General features: G+C 41.7%; 1 protein-coding gene across 6 annotated transcripts in view; it reads right to left on the reverse strand.

Moving 5' to 3' along the window:
• eya4 (EYA transcriptional coactivator and phosphatase 4) overlaps nt 1-21,252 on the reverse strand; it is a 39,824-nt gene that overhangs the window by 8,145 nt on the left and 10,427 nt on the right. For 3 of the 6 annotated variants that reach the window (XM_029496030.1, XM_029496031.1, XM_029496029.1), the window contains exons 3-12: nt 10,400-10,449; nt 8,339-8,460; nt 5,353-5,436; nt 4,792-4,869; nt 4,089-4,155; nt 3,756-3,898; nt 2,923-3,066; nt 2,665-2,747; nt 1,495-1,669; nt 184-320 (exon numbers count right to left, since the gene is read on the reverse strand). In XM_029496030.1, the coding sequence (XP_029351890.1) occupies nt 184-320; nt 1,495-1,669; nt 2,665-2,747; nt 2,923-3,066; nt 3,756-3,898; nt 4,089-4,155; nt 4,792-4,869; nt 5,353-5,436; nt 8,339-8,460; nt 10,400-10,449 (1,083 nt within the window). Of the gene's footprint in view, nt 1-183; nt 321-1,494; nt 1,670-2,664; nt 2,748-2,922; nt 3,067-3,755; nt 3,902-4,088; nt 4,156-4,791; nt 4,870-5,352; nt 5,437-8,338; nt 8,461-10,399; nt 10,450-13,581; nt 13,907-21,252 lie in introns of those variants that run through there. The other 3 variants (XM_029496033.1, XM_029496032.1, XM_029496034.1) reach the window with 3 other exon arrangements.

The following is a 21,252-nucleotide window of genomic DNA, read 5'->3' on the forward strand; positions in this document are numbered from 1 at the left end:
GCTTTTTTTTTTGTGTGTGTGCTTGGAAGCTGATCTGGACATGCGTGGTTCCGCTCTCTATCAGCCTCTCCTCTTTTATGTTCAGACTCCAGTGGACAGAGGAGATGAGGATCAAAGAGAATACCACATATCCACCGAGACCTGAATGGAGAAATCAGTCATCGAAAGTTTTTGGTCCCTTACCTCCAGGTCACTATCAGGGGGAGGAGAAGGGTTGTTCTTGCGGCCTCTGCCCCGGGATTTGGACCCCCCACTCCGGCAGGCCCGGTCGTCCAGCTCTTTGATGGGCGTTGAGGGGCTCTGAACTGTATCAAAGTCCCCTGAGAGCGAATACAAAAAATATATAAAATGTACAAACGGTCAAATGTCAGTCTCAGACTGCACAAACGGCAGTATATTTACTGCAGTAAAACAACAGCAATGATGTGGAGCTGTAGCCACTTCAGGAAAAGCAATTGCTCAAAGTTGGTAAAATAATAAGGAATACTGTCAGGCTTCATAATTCAAGGTCATCAGCTAAAGCATCAATGGCGTTTTGATTCACATGCACATATCAGGGTTCAACAGAAGAGGGAAAACATGGAGCTGTCCAATGAATTTCACATAAAAGTCGGTAAGATGACGCTTTGAGCAGAGATACTGTATCTACAAAATCCAGCGGGAGCACACAAGTGCGCACACACATTCTTGTGCACTCACACATCCTCCTCATGCCATATGCTCCCACTGCTGTGTGGTAACTAGAACCAGACTGAGCTTTAGCGCTCATATTGTTATGTCTCAATCAGGAAAAGGGGGAGGTGGAAAGAGAGTGAGGGATATGGGGAGTGAACGGGGGCGGTTAGACATAAAAATGACACAGATAGTATGTGAGCAGCCAAATGAAAAAGATAACAACTGTTTAAAAAAAAAAAAAAAAAAAAAAAAAAAAAAGAGAGAGAGAAAAGGTGAGAGAGGCAGCAAGAGAGAAAATGCCAGTGACAGGAAGAACGATAAGCTTCTTTAATGAGGCTTCCTGAATCACAGCCAACACAAACTGAAGAAAAATGTGAATAAAAAGAAACAGAAAAATATGAATCTAAAGCCACATTTCTGCACATATGGGTACAGTTTAGATCTTTCTTCTTTCTCTTTGTCTTTCTCTGACTTGTCTATACAAGTGCAATATTTAACATAACTTCACTCTAATCAGTCTCTGAGGCTAATGTAAACACAGACCGAATCTTCAATTAGCGAGCATGATGCCAGGTAACTATGGCGACGGTCTGAAGTTACTTCCTGTGCCTCATCACTGACTGAAAGAAGGTTTTGAACTCAGTTACCCTCAGTTAAACTGTGGTATTTTCCTATTGGAAACAGGATTATGGAGCCACAATCAAGCGGCGGCGAAAACGCTGACATTTGTTTGCATATTTATGAAGTTAGAATGGTGGTGGAGTGTCGGCAATTTGACGCTTTCATTCTGAGAGCCGTCTGTTTGGCTTTCGCACAAACCTGGGTGCAGTTCAGCAGCCTGTCCAGTCATGGCAGGGGTGGGATCTTGCAGCTGATAGGCTGCTGTGGAGCCGGTGCCATCCACGCTGTTGGAGGTCATATATGTCCCGTAAGTGGAGGCAGAATAATACTGCGCATACTGGTTTTGGCCGAACGTTGTATATGAGGGGTAATCCTGCAGAGAATAACAGCAATCATGAGAACAGAAGACAAAGTGCAGACACAAGGGAGCAAAAGACAGCATGAAGCAGGAACTATTTTGATGTTTTGCTCTTCTGTAAAGATTCAGACTGACTTTTGATGACTGATTTTACAAGTGTTCCCTCACATTTCTCTAATCTTTTATTCCTTCCATTCTGTCTTTTACATTTTCAAAACAATTAAAGCCTTGTGTTACTGCTTTTTACTGCAGGCAGTAGAGATGGGCGCATTTATGACTCAGCTCTTTAAACCTGTCACTACGTCCATCTCAGCAAGTCCTTATAAACTGATACACACACACACACACGCACGCACACACATCTGCTGGGCGGTCAGTGTAGTGTGTATGCAAACGTGCATATTCACACATACTTTATACACATAGGCTTGATTCCAATCAGTCTCGCTCTTGGTTTCTGCTTGCCTTTTCTCTTTCTGTTAAACTCATACACTTATGCACATGCATGAGTACACACACGCACACGCACACAAACTCGCCATACTCCTCTTAATCCACCCACATGGGCCAAACCTTGACTTTCTTCCCGTAAACAGGCACATCTATCATATTAGGACTTTAAATCCCCCTTTAACCATTTTACTACCACAATACAATTCATCATATAGACAGAGAGAAATATTCAAAACAAAACACCCTTTCACAAAGACAGTTTTTCCCTGTTGCAAGGTCACAGCGTAATTAGATTTTATTTTTTCTTCAAGCAGCTCTGAATGAGTAAAGTTGCGTGGGAGCGTGACTGTGAAACCACTTCTGGCCTCAAATGGTATCGCAACTGCAGCATACAAAATCCTCATCTTTTATTTGAGCCGGCTTAATGAGGAAAACCTTGACCACTCAGAGCAAACATGTGGCATGGTTGATCTTCTCTGGCAGGAACTCGCGTAGGAAATGGTTTTTGTTATTGGCCCGGGAAAGTGAACGCTACACAAAGACACACACACATGTACCTGCTGTGTGGCAGTGTAGTTGGCGGGGTTGGACACAGAGTTGTTGGTGGCATAGAGGCCTGAGGAAGGAGTGAAACTGGAACCTAGGGAGTACAAAAAAAAAAGAGAGAGAGAGAATAAGAAAGAAAAACTATCAGAGTCACAGCACATTAAAAAGTAAGACAATTTTCTTTACCAATTTTTTTCAACATAAGAAGAAAGCATGACATTGATTGCTGACGTGACTGATGAAGAACGTAAGGTGCTTTGTGCACTAACCTGGCATCTGATAGGGTGAGTATGCAGTCTGACCAGGCTGAGGTGTGGTAAAGCCGGGGCTGTAACTGAGGCCTGTCTGCAGAGGAGACTGACTCTGGGCCAGGCCGCTCTCTGTCTTGATCCCTGGCAGCATCACACCGAGGTCTGTAAGAAAGCAGAAACAGATTATTTTCGTGACAGGAAACTGTAAGTAAGTAAATAGATTTTCTCTACTTTATATCCCATTTATCTAGTTTGCTGTAACTAAGGGTGAAAATAGCTCCTTGAGCATCACAAAGAAGGTGCTTTATGTAATCAATCATATCAAACAACAAAGTCAAAACTCTGCTTCCAGTCCATCAGGAGTCCTTTAAATAATCTAAAGAAAAATAACCATCATTTTTTGTAGCTTTTTCAATTTGTAATTTTGTGATCACACTTCAAACACTCGACACTGTTCTCTGGATGTAAACAATTAAAATGTGTTTTGCTAATGACTTCAACTAATGATTCTTTTCTTTAATTATTTCCTGCTTTTTTATTTCTATTACTGTGTATGAAACAGGTACACATAAACTGCCTGTAATATGTAAAAATGCAGGTGGTGTCTAAACTATTTGTTCGTCTGACCGGTTCATCATCAACTTAACTTCCCATGAAATGCAGAAAACATTAAAAGTTTCATCTAGAACCAGAAAAAAATCTGGCACTTTTACTAAACAAAATGACCTACTAAAGTATTAACGGGTTCCCTGAACAGCTGCTATGACAGTAATTGCTTGCTTCTTTGTGTTTTTCTGCCGTTCAATTCCAGCAAAACATATAAAAATGACTCTGTGTCCATATGTGGGTACCGTAGGTGGACAGTCCGTAGGCCTGCCCTGTCTGGGAGTACGCCGTGTAGACGGTTGACTGCTGCATGCTGCTGAACTGGGGTTGACCGGCGTACGTGGGCATGGGAGGGGCTGCGGGCGTGGAGAGGATGTGAGGGTAGGGTCTGGGAAAGGAGACCCAGCAGAGACAGACAGACAGGTGAGTTAGGAACGGAGCAGATTACAGCACATAGGAGGCCATTTAATAGGTAAATGGGCGAAATTTGAGTGTAGCTAGCTGTATAGAACAAAATGTGCTGATAAGGATTCCTGGCAAGTAGCTGTGGAAAAAAAAAAAGAAGAAGTAGGACTTACTTTGAAGGGTAAAGGGGAGGAGAGTACTGGTGCGCCGAGCGAGGGCTGTACCCACTGCTGGTGATTACTAAAAACAATACCAATAATCAATAACAAACAGACGAGGAAAAAAAAAACAAAACCAGGTTATGGATGGTGCCGACTCATATCTTCTGTTTTCTTTCACATTGAACAAAACCACAATTCAAGGCCTCCAGCTTGTTGGAGCTGAAATGCTGTTCCTGTAAACATAATTTGAATCATTTTGAATGGAGAGGAGCCAAGTTATGCTGCGTTAGAGAACACTGTAGTCCTTTAAACCCTTACAGTGGGCCCCACAGTAAAACACAATGTCTGTTTGTGGTCAATGAGATGTCAGAGCGCAATACTGACAAACACCCCACTGCTTCTAAACCCTCACTGTGTGCTTAACAGTTTTGTGCAACTGTATGTGTGTCTTGTAAAGGACTACGGGGTCGTACGTGCATCTAAAAAAGAAAACAAGTGTAAAAATGTCTCTTCCACACTCCGCCAGCCTTTGATGACGCAATCCAAGGACAGGCTGTGCCTCATGGGATTAAAGTTTTCAGCGGGCCTACGACGGAGTCGAAAGTTGATGATAGTGTTTGTGTGACTTTAAGGAGTACAAGAAAACACAACGACAAAGAGACTAGAGAGCAGATACATTGAAATTTGTGTCCACAGATGTGTTTGTTTGTGTTACCTGAGCCTGCGTATGAGTCCAGCGCTGTGTCGCCTGTCGTAGTGACTGTATCGCTGTTGTTCATAGGCTCTGTTTTCACTTAAGGAAGAGGGAAAGGATCAGCGTTAGGGGAGGCCAGGAGGGAAGTACCATCACACACAAAGACACACAAAGGACAGCTTATTAAGTAAAGAGCAGAAAACTGCCATGCAGTTCCAGCATTTGTGCAAATGTTGTAAGCAGGGCTCCTCCTGTAACTGATAGAAAATTATACAGGTTTAATTAACTTTCTGAAACCAAATCCAAAAATCTATATCATATATATTCATATTTAATCTTTTTGTATAATAATGCAAGCTATGTTTGTATTTCCCAGCTAATCAAATTCTCTTCCATTTGCTTACAGATGGGAACCCTGCAAATATGACTATTAGCAATGTGATCCAAAGAGAAGAAAACACTGCACAGCAAATGAAAATCACATCGGATACAGGGACGTCCTCAACACTGAGAATCCATCACTTTTTGCAATTACGCTAGATTGACTTTTGGTTCGGGTTTCACACACATGCACCTCTGTACCATAGTCCTTGGAGCCTGGGGCAGGGGGAGGGCTGCTGCAGCCCAACAGCCAATCAGCTGTGTTTAGAACAGTCATATTTTCACCTAAAGGAGTGCAAGGTAGGAAGGTGGTGAGGATTCGACGCATTGATAACAAGGCGCACATTTCAGGTAAATGCAGCAGAATGATTATTAAAGTAGACATAGTTACTATCAAAGAAGATTTGTAATGGAACACTTTCACATTTTGGGAAATTCATATTTGCTTTGTTGTTCTGACGTTAGATGAAGGCCTGTAGGCTGAATAAGGAGCTAGAGGGAAACGTTAACATAAAAGGGGGGCAGCCTGGCTTCACCCAAAAATGAAACTTCTACCCAGCAGCACCTCTGAAGCTCGTAAATGAAGACATCTTCAACATCCTCATGAGGTTGCCAGGCAACTAGCACAGACTAAATGAACTCACTACGCCTACCCAAGAAATATAAATACCACAGATTGCTCCAGTTACACCTTGTTTTAAACAACTTTGAGTGGATTGTTTTGCAAGCTTAGAATGGCTGGACTGTATATTAGCAGAGTCAGGGTAACTGTTTCCTGGCTCTTTGCTAAGCTCAACCAACCATCTCCTGGCTGTAGCAACACTACTAAACTTCCAATAATTAATTAGAGTGGCACATTAGGTCAACAGAAACGATCTGTAAATACTGACCCACTGGTACGTTATGAAGCAGAAAATGCTTTGTTAACAGAAGTTAGAGTAATGAGCAACTAAATAAATCACTGTGTGCACGCTTTCATTCCTAACTTCTCTGTCCATCATCTGATGCAGGACAGGTCCTATTAAATGGGTTTGAAAATATGTTTGCTCACAAAAACTTTGGTGGTGTGGCTAAAAACTATGGTAATCAAGCAGCGAGAATGAAATTATATGCCAGGCAAATTAAAAGCAAACAGCTGAGAGGACTCTGAAGCTCGACACATCCTGGTGATCGTCACGTCTCTGATACAATCTATGAGCGAATAGTCATGTGATCCATTGTACATATATAGTCCTATCATCATGAAGTGAAGAAGAGTATTCTCCAAATGTTCTCACACTTTTTTTTTAAGAGAAACACACCTGTTAACTGCCTTTAACATCAAACCTGCTGTTTCACAGTTTATTTTCTTGCTTTTCTTGAATAAGTATGATTAAAACTCATTATCACTGACCATCTGACAACTCCATTAGAGTCAGAACAACTTCATTAATCCCCTCAGAGAGCATGCAACCCATCACATGAGCCCTAATGAAGACAAATGAGTTGCTATGGAGACAGGCCCACGGGCCCAATCGCTGGCTGATGTCACGTGAAGGGAATGTTGGGTATGTAGTTTGTTTTGGCTGCAAGTGTGTAGTCCCAGCTCTGTCTGCTTAAACCATTAACGGTTAGCTCAGCTCATCAAAAATGATTTAATGTGCTCTAACATGGCCTGAATGCACCATTAAGTCCAGTCAGAGGGCAGCTATTTCGGAGTGAGTGTTTTGACACATCAAGTTGACTAAAATGCAGCATCTCAATTTTTCCAGCACAGTCCTATTAAAAGTGGCCTCCATTGCCTGTTAAATCAGCAGCAGATCAAAGAATTGCCCTCAACAAAAGCCCTTAAACCCAATACCGTTACATCAAACTGCCCCCTCAAAAACTATTCCAGAGGACAGAGAATGAGCAAGGGGCAGATCAAGGGAGCGACAGAGGGAAAAGAGGAAAATAAGAAAGACAAAAGCAGACTGACAGAGGAAAAGAAAAGGCAGAAATAGAGGGAGTGGGACATGGAAAAGAGAGGAGATGGTCTGCTGGTGTTGACATCTAAGAGAGCGGTGATGCTTTAATGCTGTTGTAGAGGAAATAGTTTCCAGTGGGACTTTGGGCATGAACCCAAACACACTCACTTTGCCAAGCAGTTAGTTGAGGGGAGCAGAAGTGCTTCACCGTGTGTTTACACACATTCTCCAGTGGTTTGCTCAAGTACTAATGCCAGCTTGCATGTGCACGACTCCCTCTGTCTTTAAATTCCTCAAAAAGTACTTATCATACAACGCTGAAAATCTGTCTCACTGATGATTTTGCAATTGATTTCCTTACAAATCATTACATTCATCAAAAGGCTTTACCCAAAGTCACTAAAAGTCTGCATTTCCAACTTCCTGTTGGGGTCAGAGCCACTCAGACAGTCATATATATTCTTTGAGAAATGAGACATCATTAAATCTTTGCATGACGTGTTCACGTGTAGTCTGAATCTGGGGTTTTCAAACCGTCAGCGGACGACAGACTGTGACTACTTCCCTGACTTCAAATATATTTCTTACTCTTTTACTGGTCTTCATTTCCAATGAAAACATGGCTGATCTTCACAACTCTTAAAGTAATAGATTGGAACATTTTGGAAAATGCATGTACTTGCTTTCTTGCCAAGAGCTGGATGATAAGAGGGACACTGCTCTTATGTCTGCTGGATAAACATGAAGCCGCAGCAATCAGCAAGTTAGCTTGAATTAGCATAAAGATGGGAAGTTTGGGAAAAGAGCTGGACTACTTAAGCTTTCTGGCATTTGTCATCACTAATCAACATGTTACACTGCTTATTTCTTCTCTGGGTTTAGCAACTTTCAGGTTTTCCCAGCCCAGGTCTCAGACACCACCTCATACCGTAGCTCATACCCAGGCTGTATGTGTGTTCGCAGTTTGTTGCTGGCGTAGACTTCATATTTAATGCACAGACATATAAAAGAGGTTTAATTTTGTTCAAGTATCTTTTGATATGAAAGCGTGAATTATTCCTTCTAGATGGAAAGGACAGAATCCTACTCTGTTGTCGAGCAGCAACTTAGTCTTTTTTTTATTCATGGCTGAATAGAGATTGAACACAGAATTGACCAAAATAAAAAGAAAAATGTATTTTTAACCAGTAAAACTGCAGTCCATTCATTCCTGAAGGACCAAGTGTGTTCTTCCGTCTCACCTCCTGTTCCATTGGTGGTGATGGAGGGGCTGCCGAGGGTGCTCTTGTCTAGTTTGGAGCCTGCTGAATCGCCACCTCCCACACGGTTATGAGGACTGGCTAGGTCCTGCATTTCCATAGACCTTCGTGGGGGGTGGGAGAGAAAATGAGATGAGCTGTGAAATTTGAAAGGATAACAGATCAACAGCAATGTGCTCAGCCAGCTGGGAATGTCCCACCTCTTTATATTAGGTTAGCTCAGTGAACACATTCACAGGCAAACTGTGTATCCACGGAGGAATCACTCTCACCGACATACACACAGGCACACCGTTAGCTTACATGAGCATGTGTTCTGGGGCGCTACACATTGTCTGCGGGCCTGCTGGTTCTTTTATAGAGAGCGTGTGCATGTGTGCATGTCTGGGCCCTAATACAAACCCACAGCCTGCCAGCATGCTTTAGTTTTACAATGTGTTCCACATGCATGACTGGGACGAACGCACAGCACACAAGGTGGTGATAGTAAATTGTTTGTGTGCGAGTGGCTGGCTGGAAGTGGAAGTGAATAGAGACATGTACAGAGTTAGTATAGTGAGGTGTGGTCTGCCTTTCATCAGTGTTTGTTGTTTATTTGGACAGCTATCGGTTGTAACTGTGGCAACAGCTAATCTTCAAAAAAGGTCCACAGCATCCAGTGAGATGTGTAATTGTTTAAGATGCTTGCATGAATGCATACTGTTCGAAAATCAGCTTAAAACACTCCCTCATGGTTCCTCATCACTGCTGCCGCAAACCCACACACTGACATGTTCTCTGGTGAAACACATAGTTTAAAGTTGAGTCAGTGTGTGTGTGCGCACTGTATTTCATATAATCATGTGTGTGTTCATGTATGTGTGTGTGTGTGTCCTGACTCATTATGCCCGCAGGTTGGTCACACTTGTGTGCCTGTGTGAGACATTAAAGCATGAAATGACAGAGATGGAGGGAGAGCTAAACAAATGCGGGCTGCCGCTCCGCCTCTGTTTGTGTGTGTGTGTTTGTGCGCGTGCGCTAAAAGAGAGAGTGCACATCTGCGCAGCGGTTTGGAAACAGTCCATCCCAATGCTATGGGCAGATAGCATCATCACACATGACTGCAACCCACAGTCAGACTGACAGGTATAAACATATAGCTTTCAGCAGACAAGAAAGACAGCTAAAGGGTGCAAAAGACGAAAGATAAACACTCTAAATCAACTCCCTCTGTCATTTCTTTTTTCTATTTACAGCTAAACATTCGTTCTTCTCTCCTGTAGACTAAAAACACAGATCACTGTTTTAACATCAGCATCACTTTATGAACCAAGCCCCAACTTCAAACAAAAGCCTTAAATAACTCAGCTGCACATGGCAGGAAAAGTTAAGAACTTTCACAGATTATGATGCTTTTCCACTTTTCATCCCCCCCTCGCTAGCTCGACACTCTTCATCTATCCATTTCTTTTGTCTCTCAGCAGCAGGAAATGATTCTCTCTCCCCTCCTTGTCCATTTTTTCCCCTCTTGCTCTCTGTTTCGCTCCTCTCGGGAGGTGATGGCAGGAGCTGGTGTTTCATAAACTCTTTTCTGGTTTTCACATTATGTCTGCTCATTGAAAAAAAATACGCTGCCTTATATTGCAATGCACCGTGTACACTGTGTGGAATAGTCTAGGTCTGTAACTCTGCTTTTAATTCTTCAACTATCTACTTCATATTTTTGTGTATAAAACATAGAAATGGTGTTTATGTTGTAAAATTATTGTTAATTGTTAATCAATTAATTGATTCAGCTTGATAAAATATATATATAATATAACCAAATCCCTGTTTGCACCAAATGTTCTTAAATTGGATCATTTTTTGCGCATCTCTTGGGCACTGGAGTCTTGGGAAAGTGTTGATGACCTCATCACAGCTCGCAACTGCAGTGAAACCTCACCTCTCTGCACCATCACCAGAGAGCAGCGAGACACACACTCACTCTCATACACACAAACATGCACATACACACGCCAGTGTTGTTTGTCACCGCATGCAAACAGACATACACAAGCATACCTGGCGTCTGAAGGGTCTGGAACATGAGATTCACTGTGCGATTTCTTCACCTGCAGAGAAACCAGAGGAGAAGAACTGTTACACACATGCATCACCAGCATACACATTACATACAGTTCATAAGCATCCGTATTTAGTGTTTTAGTCAAATGAAATGAGGCTGCACTGTTTCGAATAGCAACAAGATGACATCACTGAGAAAGGAAGAGAAAATTGCAAGAATAACTGAACAATAACTTTTTGGATGCAGCGAAAAATAATAAATCAAGGCCCAGTGTGTGTCCGCATGTGAAGGTGGGTGTGTGTGTGTGTATTTGTAGACTCCCTGCTGACAGAAGTGCTAAGTGGCATTTAAATGACAGATATGAACTTTTCCTTGTTCACCTGTGACCCTGTTCCGCCCTGAGCTCCAGCTCTATCTTCAACCCTTAAAGAGTTGAAAGGTCACAGTGCGGTCATGTTAGGTCACAGACCTCACTCTTCACTCTTAAACAGGTCAGTATATACACTAAATCGAGCCTTGACTTTGGGTGGGGTGGGGGGAGTAAACCTGGACATTTGGTCATGTCAGTCACCCCGAGCTGGAATCGTTCCTTTTAACGTCATCACAGAAGTAAAAAAAAAAAACCCCAAACAAACAAATTAAGACAACACACTTCAGCCTCAGTGCCCTCCCACTGCAGCGTGCATTCACACTTGCCACACTTAAACACGCACGCAAGCTGGTTTTGTACGCGTTGCTACGTGTGAGGGTATCTGCGGCTAGACGGCAGACCAGCAGTTCTCTATTAAAATTCCTGTCTCTTATTTGGAACAGGAACTAATTAGAACAGTAAATGTAGGGCGGAGCGAGGTCCAATGTGTACCAGCTGCCCTATAATCACTGTGTCAACACACTGTCGAGGTGTAGGACATGCGCAAACTGCCAAACACACACACACGCCTGCACATGAAAATGCACATACAAACACAGCCACCCACACACACAAGTCCAATTCACTCAGGCAGCATATATTCAAGTCATTTACACATTATCGCAATCACAGGTAAGCATACAGAGAAAGTGCTTGGCCAAGCAATCGCTAAACTGCAGGTATGTTGAAACTAGGACAATTCTGTGAGAGTGTGTGTGTGTGTGTGTTTCGGGGGGGACTGTTATGGTTCTGATTAGAGGAGCCTACTGAGAGTGAATAAGAAACAGCACTTAGCTGTTTAAGACAGGGTTCAAAGGTTAGTCAGTGCCCTCGTATGGATCACTTTACGCACGCACACACCCACACAGACACAAAGATGCACGCACACAAGCCACTTTCATGTCAGGTTTCATGCTTTACAGAAATTTAACAAGGCTGTCAGTCACGGCATCAAAAGCATGGCCGTGAGAAACTGCAATCCACATATTACACACAACGCACAGAACTACATACAAATGCAGGGGTGCGCAAAATGCCCGCATTTGTGCACGCACACACAAAAACACACAGACCCGGCTGTTTCTGTCTCAACATGATCTGTGAAAACACAAGCACACGCAGGCTTTGATCCTGAAAAGCTTTTATCGTCGTTCTTCATCCACTGCACACTCCCTCTCACCGTCGATCTCTCTGAGCGCCTCACCTCTGCCAGTATCTCACCACATTTATCTTTTTCATGACACATTTTCAAAATAAGTCCATTGAACAGTTTTCCAACTTTTCTGTTGTTTCTACTCAACACATGTGAATGAAAAAAATTTTTTTTAACATAAATTTCATCCAAAGACACTCAGAAAATCTGAAACTTATTTGCTGACCACCTCAGTGACGCCCGAGCAAAAATCCAATTGCTCACTGTTACTAAGGGCCATTCTTCTGCTTTCTGTATCTTGCAACAAAGCACACACAATTTCATCTTCAACAACAAAAATCAAGAACCTCTTAGTGCACTCTTAGGTGCCGAGAGTACTCATTTGTGTCACCTGAGCTATTTAAATGGGCAACCTTTGAACTGGTTGGCCGGGTGACCGCTCGAGAACACAACTTGTATGACTTCGGAACTCCCTGAGGGATAAATACAGGTATCTTAGGTAATTAGTACTAATAATGGTTTATTTAAGAGAAATACACACTGCTACGCTTGCGTTGTTGCTTGCTAATGACATTCATCCATCATTTAATGAATGTAATGATCACATAATTCCAATAACAAAGAGCGGTTGTGAATCAGAAATAAGCAGAAGCACTTCCAGCCCTGGACCCAGTATTTGTTTCTTTTCTTTGAATGAGCTCACTCAGGATTAGAAAATGATGAAGAAAACGCATTAACGAGGTTTGTGTTATCGTTTCTGGCAAGCTGCGAAAATCCAGTGCAGGAAGAGAGAAGGGGTAGAGAGGGATAGAGCGAGAAGAATAGTGCTATGTGTTCCTGGTAATTACCCAACCCATCTGCAATGGGACATCCGATATCATTCATAGAACTGCACACGCTCACAGTCTCACTCTCTTTGTCAAAACACACACATTTAAAGAATTGAGGTAAGAAAGCTTTAAGGTAATCTCTTGCACAAGTTTAGTGTGTGTCCATAAAGAACATTGTGATTCATCACCAAATTTCCAGGCTTCAAATAATAAATGCATAAATTCAAATGCGTCGCCATTCCTTTAAGTGCGGAAAAATAAAATAGAATAAAAGAATGAAATATTTTTCTCTGGACAGACATCCAGCACAAAATTTTGAAAATGTAAATACCTCTCACAATGATAATTCATAATATCAAAAACAAAACATCTATAAAGCAGGTGAATTAAAATCCAAGCATTTTTTTGTATTTAGAAAAAAAAAACAAAAAAAAAAAACGTCTGCATCTATGTTGCCTTGAAATATTGTTAAAGTGGGATATTTTGGTGAAAATAATTCTCACAATTACAATTCTGTCAAATAACATGCTTTTTTCTATATATTGCACCCATTTATCCAAATTAATGTCACACCAAATATGGAATAGCAATATTTAAAATCTGGAGACATTTAATGAGAAAAAATGATTACGCAAATTGATTAATGGAATAATAAATACACAAAGAAGTATAGAAAACACAATACAAAATGACCAATTTAAAAGTATAGCTATAGCATGAGTCATAACTCACTCTCTCACACACACGGACACACACAATCACACAGAGGTAAAGAGCCATTCTTACCTCAGGCTGTAATCCGGTCAGTGAGCAGTCCTATACTTCCACAGACCATCACAGAGCTGGACAAGCCACCAGCCTGCCGGCACACACACAGAGCTGCTGGCCTCACACACACACACACACACACACACACACACACAAAGAGGAACACACTGATGCACACCTTCAGTACAAATACACTCCAGCTTGTCTCTGTCTATATCTTTCTCGCTTTGCACTTAAGGTGCCACGTTTTTCTTGGTTTTGCTGTACAGGAGAAAATGCGTTCGTTTTCTTTTTTTCTGTCTCTCTCTCTCTCTTTTGCACTCAAACATGTAGTGGTCCTCTCTTTCTCTCTCTTTCTCTAAGGTCAATCCACACAGCTCCTATCTTCCTCCAGTAATGGGGAACATTTCACTCGTCCTGTTTCCCTCCTCCTCTGCCTCCTCCCCCTCTTTTCTCTTCTCCTCCTCCTCCCCTCTCTCTCTCTCTCGCTCGCTCTCTCTCTCTCTCTCTCAGCTGTCACTCACAGAATCATTCAAGCTTGTGTTTAAGACCGGAGAACATTTTTAAATATATCAGATGTTCCATTCTTCTTTGTGTAGGTTCTTTCCTTATATAGGCACAGACATGAGCTGAATATTTCATTACAATGATATCCAGAAAAAAAAAAAAAAAAAAGAAGAATTTCAAATATAAAACGTAACAAACAAGTTGGAGCTCCTAAAATGAAATACATCTATGTGTGACTCAAACCCTGCTGATGGCAGCGCTTGTGTGATTTCCTCCATGAAGGTAAATGAAGATGTGGTGACGATGTGAAGTCAACATCTTTCTGCGCAGCAGAAAATATAGGCCGGACCATAAACTTCACACCATGCAAGTGACCCACCACCCTTCTCAGTCACACACACACACACCCCTATGTCACCACACTGCACACAGACTCACATACACCTGAGCGCACACACTTCTGTGTTAACTGGAACCACACGGTACACGTGTGAGTCATATGTGGAGTGCAGCTGAACTGGAGGGATGAATGGGAGTAAATGGGGCTTCATCGTGGACAAGATGAACTGATGTTCAAATCTCCGGGCTGTCTCGAGCAGAAGATGGAACTCTCTCACGGCTGTCGTTAAGGTGTTGTCAGGAGAAGTACTCGTCCAAACACACAGGGTCTCTAATCTTATAAACACACATCATGAGTGAAAGGATGTGAAATGGCCGTAAACTCAAACAGACACTTAAGCCAGACCAGCATCAATTCCTAAATCTTGTCATCCAAAGCCTCCCTTTGCTGTTAAAATTTTAAATAAAAATAAATAAAAGGGCGCTTCACTCAAATTTTCAGGCGATCTATCATTGTATTTGTTAAGTTAGAGACAAGACCTTTCTTCCTTTCTTTCTTCCTCCACCCCAGGGCGATGAGTTGCGGTTAATGCATTTTCACTTGTGTTGCTCACAGCTTTGAAACGGAACATTAAAAACAATCAGCAGCAGCATTTCTTTACACAAGCATTTTCAGTGGAACTGCCAGTTCTAGATGATCTTCAGCCTGTCAAACATGCATTTGATTGATGTAGTATAGGATTTAGTACTGCATCTTTCTCGGGTAGGTGGCTCACCATTTTAAAGAGAAGTACAGCCACGTGACAGAGATCCACTCTGTGGTGTGTCTGTAAACTCCGCTGATCCTCATCTGTTCATCTTATTCTTCTCAAGCAGCTCTCAGGTGTTTTAGCTTCAGCTTAATTTTAGTTCAACTGCTGTGTATCAGACTGACATAATGGCATATGTGATCATTTTTTCCAACATAATTAATAATGCAATCGTTCAGAGGTGGACTATATGGGAAGCTCCACCTGGCAGGGGTTGTGAAGGGATTCTTCACAAGCCGGGGCCTCAAAATCCTCAGGAGGAAAATAAACCCAGAAATATCTGCACAGCTGGACAGCAGTATAATTAAGTGAGAATTTTATTTGGGTGAAGTGACCTTTTAACAACTTACAGAGTAGTTACATACATTACTGTACATGCACAAGGCCACAGAAAACAGCTGAGAAGGGTGCCAAATGAATACAGGCCGAGAGACCAATTTGGAACGGGGCCACCGCCTCCAACTGTGAACCAGCCACCTTTAGCTCAGTCGCCATGGTGATACCATGTGGTCCCGTCCCACAGCGTTTATCCCCCAAAACCCCCGATACACACCTTGACTGATTGATAGACTGTGGACCTGTGTGTGCATACATCGGTGCAAATACCTGCTGCTATACACACGTTTACATGCACGTGTGTGTTTGTGTGTGTGCATGCTGGACGTTTCGTAGTGTATGTGGAGGACTAGCTGTCAGAACAGATTAGGGTGTTGCTGAAGTGCTTGACAACTCAAGCACTTTATTATTAGCCAGGCAGGACCCCATAAGGAGGGGGTCGTCCAAAAACATCCCTGATGAAATATTTTCACAGCATATGGAGACGGGAGCAGGGGAAGTGTCCCACAACACGGCTGATTATATTTTTAAACACATACAGAAATGCAAAAAGAGAGGGGAAAAAAAAAATACAAACTGTAGTATGGTGTGGGAACATCAGAAGATTGAACTAAGCAACGGAGAGCAAAGTGTACTAGATAGCTAAATAACTGGACTGGAGTTTTTTGTTGACTTTAGTGTTTTAAAAGTGTCTGTCAGAGGAGCCCCACTTCCTTTTAAGAGGCCCTCGAGAACAACTTTGTTCTTCAAGAGGAACAACAATAGTTTATCTTCCCTCAGCTGATGGAAACAGACTCGGGTCCTCTTCCTCACATTTGTCTTCTTGTTCTTGGTTCTTCTTCAGAGTTGGGCTTTTTTGTGTGTGTGTGTGTGTGTGTGTGTGTGTGTGTTTTTTGTTTTTTTTTTAAGAAAAAGTCAAATCTAAATTTGACTTTTAAAGGGTAGCTTGACATTTCACCTAATATTTCTGATAGTGTTCTTGCATCACTAGCTTTTCAGTGACAGTATAGTAAATATGAAGCTATGAATCTGTAGCCCAATACTATTAAATCTCACTAATTTACACATTACATCTAGTTTATTTAGTGTGTACAAACACTAACAGAGTAAAAGGTAACATTTTAACAAGACTAAGTGAGCTGTTTCCGTCCCTTTTCAGAAATAATGTTAAGATAAATGGCTGTTCTCATATTAATATGAGACTGGCATCGACCTGAATCTAACTCTTGACAATGGGGAAAAAGCTAATTTCTGAACTTTTTGACCAATTTGTTTGATATTTCAACATGAAAAAACTAAAAAAATGTGTAGACGTATGGAGATTCATGAAGAGAATTTATTTTAAGGTCCTTCACAAAGCCACAGACACAGGCATCCACACACACACACATACAGAAGCACGCAGACACGCACACACCTGTGCAATGTGATCATCCAGCCATCCCCGTCTCTGACATCAGCTGGTGCGTGTCGACCACAAAACACACTCATGAAGGATGTTACTCACCACACAAACACGTCCTCCATTTCTATCTATCCACATCCCCCCCCCCCCCAACTACCACCACACACACACACACACACACACACACTAAGTTTCACCCGTTTACCTGTCCTCTGCCCAAAGCTCTCTGCTCTCCCCATTTGTATGAGTGGTTATCGGTGTGGTAACTCAATCCCCTTCCTTTCATGTAAAATACATTGTGCCAAGCCTCCTCCCTCCCTCCACCACTCCTCCTCCATCCCCCAGTTCCCCCAGCCTGGGGAGGTGTAAAACTATCCCTCTCTTTATGCTTCCAAAAATGCCTCTTTTTCAGGTGTAGTAGGAAGCTATCAAAGGGAAAAAAAGAAGTGAGGGAGTGAAAGGGAAGAAAAGGGTGAGTCTGTGAAGCAGGGAAGGGGCGGGGGGCGGTGAAAAGGTGCTCTCCAAAAACATCTCTCGCTCTCTGACTTGGTGTAACTCTTTCCATACCTGCCTACGCTTAACATGAAATTGCCAAGAACTGGCCGGTGTTGGTCACAATGTCAAGGACGCCAAAATGAAAGTATTTTTGCACATAGTTTGTGCGCCTGTAGTATCGTGTGTCTTCAAACCTTGCACCTCAGGTGAGACAAACAAAAGACAAAAACGGGCTAAAACTAGATGCTAACCTTTATGTTAACGATATGAACAATCTGAAAAATAAGAGAACTACATGCAGCATGGTGTCCCGTTGTAGGTAGCACAGTCAGATTGAGCCCTTGAAGACACAGAAAGGAGTAAATTTTAAAAGGCTCAGAGAGTCTATGATCCAGGAGCTTGAAAAATCAAATGAGTGCAAAACATTTCAAGAGGAGGCATGTTTAAAAGCAAAAGTACTTTTGGTCGCTCTGACCATTATTATATATTAGATTAGATTCAATAGAATAAATTTGCCTGTCCAGGTGTGTCCTCCCCTCGCCTGGTGTCAGATGGGATTGGCTCCTGCATACCCTACGACCATGCTGGATAAACAGTATAGATAATGAGATGAAATGCAATTTGAAAAATTACTTCAAGTGAAACCAGGTATGATAAACAATGTGAAGTGTTCATTTTTAGAATAATTAAAGAAAAAAATTAACTATAACAGTACAATATTTTATGTTGTAGAGTGGAAGTATAAAGTAGGACAAAATGATCAAAATACTAATGTCAGCTACAAGAAGACTATCTTGAGGTTATCTTTGATGAAACCACCAAAAAGTATTGCTTAAAATGCATTATTCTGCCACTTAAGGTTGGGGGGTTGCACAATGATGTGCTGTTATGTGAAGTATTAAACTGAAACCCTAAATAATTTAAACAAACTTCACACCATCAGCATTTTGCCTCTCTTCTTTGTTTTTTTTCCTGTAGACCTGCTTACACTTTGAAAATACACTTGGAAATTAGAATAAAGTTTGACAGAAGTTAGACTTGAGGTTGAAAAATGTGAACACTCTGACCAAATGTAATAAATGTGCAACAAACAGCTAGTCCAATGGCATACTGAAACTTTGGAACAAGGAAGCAAGTAAAATCCTGATGCCTCTGCTGAGATCTCAATTTCTTTAATCTTTCTCTGATCAATGTTTTGATGTCTTTATCGGTGACGTGCCGATGGCTAACGTTAAAAAATCTCACGTATGTACATTATTTTACTAAAAAACAAACAAACAAAAAAACTAGGCACATTACTGTACAGCATTACTTCCCATCACAGCCTGACTGTGGACCACTAAAGTCTGAGTGGTCTGCCTACACGTGACAAATGGTGTTAAGTTCCCTGGCTGAGATTCCACTTTTACAGCTTTGTGTTTTCATTTTTTGTCAACAGATGTAATTCTGCTGATGACAAGGCAAGGAGACACAAAGAGCTGATGACTGGATTTAAGAACAGCATAAAAAAAATTAAGTTTTCATCTCTGCGCCATTATGACCAAACAAAACCGTAAAGGCCGTCAATGTACCTCACTCATTTCAAAATCCCCCTGATAATTTGGATTTAATTGACTTGTTATATATACTGAGTTTGGGGAGGAAGAGCAGTGAAAGAGAACAGTAACTAAGGCTGCTCTCTGGCCATCATGGTGGTCTTCATGCCTGCCATTTAAATTGGCTCCTCATTGTCTCGCAGAGTGAGGGGATCACAGACATGATTTAATGCAGCTTTGCTCAGTGGAGACAAATGAAAAGTCACTGATGGATGCGTGTGTATGTGCCGGCCGGTTCTGCGCTGTTAATTGTGAAGCGTTTGGCCTCGACTGCCCCTGCTCAGCTAATCTGATGAGAGTGATTAAAAAAAACAACTGGGAGAAACCTAAACCAGTCCATGGCTGACCAGACACACACACACAAAGTGGAAGAGAAACACACCCAAAAATATACAACTTCACATAAAAAGTCTAACGAAACCAAATAGCTCTTGATCATTCATTAATGATCAATTCATTGATCATTTTATTTCATTTTCTTTTTCAGCAGCATTAAATAATTGATCGGAATGACTCAATGAAAGGGTCAATACATGACTACCGATCACATGACGTGTATGAGTCATAGCACGAGGGCAGCAGTTAGTCTCCTAGGTAGAGGTATATACAGTAAATAGGATATCACGTTGCAGATCCGTCCTCATTATTTTATCTGAAACTTGTTTTTTTAACAATGGTCAAAGTTAAGCAGTTTCACATAGGTGGGTTGGTTATTTCAAACCCATGCTGTGAAGCTGCAGAGGTCATTTCGGTAGTGCTTTTTATCATGCCTTTTTATTTGTAGTCAGGACTCTTTTTCATTGGAATTTACCTGAATAAATGATGGTAAAATTCATTAAAATAACTTTTTCTGATATAAAGAAATGACATGAGTAAATTAAGTTAATTTTCAATATTATACAAATATATGCAGTGCCAGACTTAAATATGAAAATGTTAAACCCTTTCCTATTAATATATATGTATATACACACACTTCTAATTTTAATGACAAATCATTTAAATTGTGCAGATGCTAAAGCCGCGAGGTGGTATAAGACCATTAATCAAAAATTGTTATAAATAAAATAAAATACATAGGGAGGTGTTGAGTCCAGTTGTCCCTTCTGGGCGGCATCATTTTCAGTTTTTTTTTTTTTTTTTTTAAATAAAGGAAAGTAAAAGCATCAAGTCTCAACTCCATGAAGGAAATGGGGAAACCATATCTACCTACATGAGGCAAATGGTGAACCTGCTATCTCACAGGTCTTTTACTAGTTTGTGTTACACTTAGGTAGCATGCGTTTCTGAATTTTATTAAATGGTTGTAAGACAAGGTATCATGAAATTTCAGAATTTGAAGGATACATTTTTAAGATGAAATAACAGGAGAATAGAGGAATGTTAAAGGTTGAGGCAACACTTCAGACCGAAGGGTTTGAAATACTTCCATTGGTATTCATGTGGACTCCATGTCTTATGGCAGAATTGAATAGAGCGAGCGGGCTAGAACGGTAAGTGCTCCTCTCTGCTGCTGTGTGAGACCTGAAGAAACACAACACCATCCTCCTGCAACCCCCACTCCTCACCCTTCCTCATCTCCAGCCCGACCGCAGCTACTGCACCCCCCATTTAGTTCCCATACCGCAGCTTTTCCTCTCTGTATGGACCAATCCACCCCTGAGCACCTCTACATCCTACCATAAATGAAATCAATGAGATGTGTGTGTGTGTGTGTTTGTGTGTTTGTCAGGAAAAAGCTCAGGTCAGGAGTGAAGACCTGAAAAGTGCACATGCAAGTGTATTCCATGAAGCCAATTCTAACAAAGTGTCAGTGTCCGGGATGGTCATAACTGGAGTGCAAGTGTGTGTGCGTGCGTGCATGCGTGTGTATGAGCGCACGTCTGTGGCGGCGGCGGCGGCAGCAGCAGCAGCAGCAGCAGCATCAATAATTAAAGCTAATCTCATTAGACCTCAGATCCTTTTCAGACGCTTTTAATTAAATGATGAATGGCCTCCCAGCTGCCTGTTAAATAATGCTGCTCCTGACATCACAGTGTATGCATGTGGGGGTACAGCATAAGGTAAGTGTCCTTTTAAAAAAAAAAAGAAAAAAAAAAAAAACACATTCAGCAGACAGAAAGGTGTGCTCCTTCACTCACACTCCATCTGCTCTCAGATCCGATTATTACAAGTTACGGCTGAGGAGCACAAGCAGGAGTTT

The sequence above is a fragment of the Echeneis naucrates genome, chromosome 24 (genome assembly GCF_900963305.1).
Source record: "Echeneis naucrates chromosome 24, fEcheNa1.1, whole genome shotgun sequence".
Classification (NCBI taxonomy): Eukaryota; Metazoa; Chordata; class Actinopteri; order Carangiformes; family Echeneidae; genus Echeneis; species Echeneis naucrates.